Genomic DNA, 5250 nt, shown 5'->3' on the forward strand with positions numbered 1-5250 from the left:
CGTGCACCTGTAATCCCAGCTACTCAGGAGGCTGAGGCAGGAGAATCGCTTGAACTCAGGAGGTGGAGGTTTCAGTGAGCTGAGATCATCCCCCTGCACTCCAGCCTGGGCAACAGAGTGAACCCCTTCTCAAAAAAAAAAAAAAAAAAAGAAAAAAAAAAAAAAAAAAAAAAAAAAAAAAAAAAAAAAAAAAAAAGAAAAAAAGAAAAAGAAAAAGAAAAAAAAAAAAAAGAAAAGAAAAAGAAAGGGAGGCTCCGTACTAATACTACGCCTGTGCCTGTGAGCTATGATCTGAAATCAAGAAAGCAGAACCACATTGGGGCCTGGGACTATCCCAGACCTGACCTATGTGGATTTGGGAAGCAACTTAGCATTACTAGGCCTTAGTTTCCTCTTCTGTAAGCCACATTGGTAGGGCAGCCCTAGGGAGTCAGACAGATGACAACTGTCACAGAGTAAGGGCCCAGGGCTCAGCTAGAGGGGCAAAGCCTGCCAGGGATGGGCCTAGGGAAGGAGTTAGGGTCGTTGATAGCTGGTGGCTTGGGTTTGCAGGGGCCTGGATCCCATCCAGACCCTGGTGATTGTGGGGTTGTCTCAGGCTGGGCTGGGCCACAGTGGAAGTTCACTGACTGCCCTGCCCTGGCCAGGCTGTGACTCTGGTTTTGGCAAGGAGACAGCCAAGAAACTGGACTCCATGGGCTTCACGGTGCTGGCCACCGTATTGGAGTTGAACAGCCCCGGTGCCATCGAGCTGCGTACCTGCTGCTCCCCTCGCCTAAGGCTGCTGCAGCTGGACCTGACCAAACCAGGAGACATTAGCCGCGTGCTAGAGTTCACCAAGGCCCACACCACCAGCACTGGTCAGTGGCAAGTGTCCACCAGGCAAGGGCATGGCAGGGCAGTGGGAAGGACACGGGGACTGGAAGTTTGCTGCTGGGCTGACCTGAGGCTTCCCTCCTCTGCTCTGTGACCCCAGGCCTGTGGGGCCTAGTCAACAACGCAGGCCACAACGAAGTAGTTGCTGATGCGGAGCTGTCTCCAGTGGCCACTTTCCGTAGCTGCATGGAGGTGAATTTCTTTGGCGCGCTCGAGCTGACCAAGGGCCTCCTGCCCCTGCTGCGCAGCTCAAGGGGCCGCATCGTGACTGTGGGCAGCCCAGCGGGTGAGTGCCTGCCCCACTGGAGCAAAAAGGAGCTCCCTGGGGTGAGGGAGGGCTTAGGGAGCCCCTTGCCAAAGCTGAGCTGCCCCACTCCCAATCCATCCACAGGGGACATGCCATATCCGTGCTTGGGGGCCTATGGAACCTCCAAGGCGGCTGTGGCGCTACTCATGGACACATTCAGCTGTGAACTCCTTCCCTGGGGGGTCAAGGTCAGCATCATCCAGCCTGGCTGCTTCAAGACAGGTGGGAATCAGGGCTGGGGGTGGGGTGGGGGTGGGGAGTGGGGCTGGGAATGGTCTTATAGGGGCAGGTCAACTTTGATGAACGGGCGTGGTTTTGGTTGGGGGTGTGGTTTTGGCTGGAGACCTGGCGCAGGTTAAACAGTCCTAATTGACTTTGGCTCCCCTAGCTGACCCCGCTCTGACCTTACCACTCCTTCCCCAGAGTCAGTGAGAAACGTGGGTCAGTGGGAAAAGCGCAAGCAATTGCTGCTGGCCAACCTGCCTCAAGAGCTGCTGCAGGCCTATGGCAAGGACTACATCGAACACTTGCACGGGCAGTTCCTGCGCTCGCTACGCCTGGCCATGTCCGACCTCAGCCCAGTTGTAGATGCCATCACAGATGCGCTGCTGGCAGCTCGGCCCCGCCGCCGCTATTACCCCGGCCAGGGCCTGGGGCTCATGTACTTCATCCACTACTACCTGCCTGAGGGCCTGCGGCGCCGCTTCCTGCAGGCCTTCTTCATCAGTCACTGTCTGCCTCGAGCACTGCAGCCTGGCCAGCCTGGTGCTACCCCATCACAGGACGCAGCCCAGGACCCAAACCTGAGCCTTGGCCCTTCCCCAGCAGTGGCTCGGTGAGCCCTGTGCACCTACGGCCCAGCCACCGCAGCACAGAAGGCTCTGTGAGCCCTTGGTTCCTCCCCGAAAACTCCCAGCATTACCATCCCCCAAGTCTGTCCTGGACCCTGGCCTAAAGGATCCCACCCCCACTTCATGCCCACTGCCGATGCCCAATCCAGGCCCGGTGAGGCCAAGGTTTCCCAATGAGCCTCTGCGCCTCTCCACTGCTTCATGAGCCCAAACAGACCCTCCTGGCACAACACTCTATCTTGCAGCTTGGAGAACTCTGCTGGATGGGGAGTCTCGTGAAAGACCTCACTGCATTCTTTCACAGGACTCTGCAGATAGTGCCTCTGCAAACTAAGGAGTGACTGGGTGGGTTGGGGTCCCCCTCAGGATTGTTTCTCAGCACCAGTGCCTCAGTGCTGCAATTGAGGGTTAAATCCCAAGTGTCTCTTGACTGGCTCAAGAATTAGGGCCCCAACTACACCCCGCCAAGCCACAGGGAAGGTTGTACTGTACTTCCCAATTGCCACATGTTAAATAAAGACAAATTTTTATTTCTTCTACAATGCGGCAGGTGCTGTTTAGAGGGGGTGACTGGCTGGCTGGCTGAGTGACATGATGTGGCCGTGTGACAGGGTGGCAACTCCTGGGGCTCAGTGTGGAGGCTGGGGACTCCCCTGGTAGACTCTGTGATTCACACCTCCCCCTCCTCCACTGACCTGGGGCAAATCATTTAAGACCATGGGTTTCCTCATAGTGAAATGGGGGTAATGACCCTGATCCCAATTGCTTGAAGCAACTGGGAAGGCCAGGGGGGCCTCCATGGCCAACACCTAGCTTCCCAGGCCTGTATGCATCTGAGCCTCCAGCAGAAGAAGGAGCTATCTTCCTGGGACTCCCTAACCCTGAATAATCTGGGCTGCTGCTGACTGAGGGAGGGAGGTAGAGGCTTAGGCAGGGCTGCTTAGCAAGGTGGGGTCACAAGGGAAGTTAGGGGTCATGGAGAGGTACTAGGGCCTAAAGGAGACAGCAGACAGTTGGGCTTAGAGAGGGCAGTTTTATTGTCTCAGAGGGGCAGGGCTGAAGGAGGGAGCTGACAAGCAACATCCCCCCAGGCCCCAAGGACACAACACTCTATCCTTCCCATGGGCCACGGCTCTGGGAGTGACTCACAGAAGGGAGAGGAGGCTCGAACTGCCCCCAGGCCCCAGGGTTCTCAGGTTAGGGAGTTAGGGAGGAACATGAAAGTGACCACATGCTTCTTAGACACATCAGCAGCTGTAAACACAGGGCTGAGGGGGCCTCCTTGCTCTGAAGGGGGTCTTGGTCCATCCTTGGTGGGGGGTGCCCAGCCCCTTTTCAGGCCTAAGAACAGTCTCTAAGAGGGTCAGGAGAACTGGGCAGCCGCTAGGACAGTGTACTACACCCCGGGCAGGCAGGTAAGCCACAGGCTTGTCACAGACCACACACACACACACACACACACACACACACACACACACACACAAAGAGTGCAATTGAGAACCTCGGGCCAGGACGCTAGAAGATAGGGATGTCATTGTCGATTTTGGCGCGGTGGCGCTGGGCGATACGTTCAGCGATCCACACGATGTTGCGACACTCCTGCTCCTTGAGCTTCACAAAGGCATAGAAGACACCAAAGTGGAACTGGTTCAGGAAGGCCAACTTGTTCAGCTTTACCTCATGCTCAAAGAATCGGTCCTCCAGCGTCTTGTCTCCAGGGTTGCTACCTGAACCCTCGAAGAGCAGCTTGTACTCTGGGTAGTAATCGGCCACGTTCTTGACCTGCTCATAGTCATCAGCCCGAGCCAGCTGCACCAGGCCCTCAGGGTAGAGCCGCCCACAGTGTGGAAAGAGCTTGGCACGGTCCTCTTTGGACAGCTCTGTGCCAAAAGCATTGATGGTGATGATGAAGGCGCGGCGGTCTGCTTCAAACTCTAGGATGGAGCACATGGCATCGGCCGTAGTCCCGCCCAGTAGGGTGCAGAACTTGTAGAAGGACTCCAGGTATGCCTTGTAGAGGGTGTTGTGGATGATCTCAATGTTCATCTCGTCAAGGTCCTGCTCTGAAATGCAGTCCTGGAAAAAAGCCGCAAGAGGCGTGTCCACCAGAATAGCATTGTAGAGCTCAGCAGGTGTCTGAGCAATGTTCACGGCCTCCATCTCCTTGAAGCTGCCTAGTGGGTGGCACTTGGGTACAAGCTCAGCGATGGAGCGCTGGTGCAGTGTGCCCGTGATGAGCAGGATCACGTTGTCGATCATGTAACTGTAAGTAATGAAGTCTAGGAAGCTGGCGAGTGGCTCATAGGCGTGGTTCCTCATGTGGCGGAACTCCACCACCATCTTCTCCTTGAGCCGGTCATCAATGATTGACACTGTCAGAGGTGATGCCTCGTTGGCCAGGAAGTTACCATAATCAGTGCTCTGCAGATGCAGTTTCAAGTTCTCAAGCGTCTCGCACTGCACCAGGTTAAAGTAGTCGGCCTGGCTGAGCACCCCGGCCTTCAGGCCGCACACCAGTCCTTCCAAGTAGCCATTGTCTACGTTAAAGTAAAGCTCCGGGAAGAACGACATGGCTGCTGCAGGAGCGGTGGGACCAGAGACGAGAATATTTCCTTCTGGTAGAAAGAGAACATCTTTTGCATGGGAATTTTATCTGCTGCTTTTAAGTAACAGAAGGAAGGGCCGAGTGATCTTCTTGCACCTGCTGTTTTTAAAGTGCCTTTAACTAAAAATGGTCAATATGCTAGAGTAGCATATTTTTAACTCCTTCAAGCTGAAGCTAGCATCCCTGGGCCCAATTCTTGCTGCCACAGTTCCACTATTGCCAGCCCCCAGAACTTGAAGATCCTCCACTGCCAACAAGGCTGCCACCAACTGCCATCCTTGCAGAGGGAGCTACAACAAAATGGGGAGAAAAAATAGTGACAACTGTGGCAGTAACCTATGTGTGTCAAACATCTCTCATGAAGCAAAATTAACAATAATAATAAACAAGTAACATGTCAGTTATGGAGTTATCCTCTTACTGAAAGAGATCTCATAGATAAGGGGAATTCCAAAAAATCTGTAATGGAAACTGGCTTTAATGTAACTGGTAACTCCATAAGGCTCTTCACTCTGAACCACTCACTAACAAGTGCTTCAGTTGATGAGCAAGTTTGTTCTTACCCTGGACTGCAGATGCCATTAGGTCTCTGCTGGTCCTATGCTGGTGAA

At 54.3% G+C, this 5250-nt stretch overlaps 1 protein-coding gene and 1 pseudogene across 3 annotated transcripts in view; one reads left to right on the forward strand and one right to left on the reverse strand.

The window, feature by feature from the left end:
- LOC105522087 (corticosteroid 11-beta-dehydrogenase isozyme 2-like) overlaps nucleotides 1-2573 on the forward strand; it is an 11465-nt gene extending 8892 nt beyond the window's left edge. Inside the window, exons 2-5 of the mRNA XM_011956478.1 lie at nucleotides 553-860; nucleotides 977-1162; nucleotides 1268-1405; nucleotides 1607-2573. Of these exons, the coding sequence (XP_011811868.1) occupies nucleotides 553-860; nucleotides 977-1162; nucleotides 1268-1405; nucleotides 1607-2022 (1048 nt within the window). The 3' untranslated portion in view covers nucleotides 2023-2573. The remainder of the gene's footprint in view (nucleotides 1-552; nucleotides 861-976; nucleotides 1163-1267; nucleotides 1406-1606) is intronic.
- Nucleotides 1-4628, reverse strand: part of LOC105522082 — an 8440-nt pseudogene extending 3812 nt beyond the window's left edge. Inside the window, exon 1 of one of the 2 annotated variants that reach the window (XR_001003384.1) lies at nucleotides 3144-4628. The product of XR_001003384.1 is annotated as a V-type proton ATPase subunit d 1 pseudogene, transcript variant X2 (transcript). Of the gene's footprint in view, nucleotides 1-3042 lie in introns of those variants that run through there. The other variant, XR_001003383.1, reaches the window with a different exon arrangement.
- Nucleotides 4629-5250: the final 622 nt, after the last annotated feature.

This window comes from Colobus angolensis, unplaced genomic scaffold, assembly GCF_000951035.1.
Source record: "Colobus angolensis palliatus isolate OR3802 unplaced genomic scaffold, Cang.pa_1.0 Scaffold419, whole genome shotgun sequence".
Lineage (NCBI taxonomy): Eukaryota > Metazoa > Chordata > Mammalia > Primates > Cercopithecidae > Colobus > Colobus angolensis.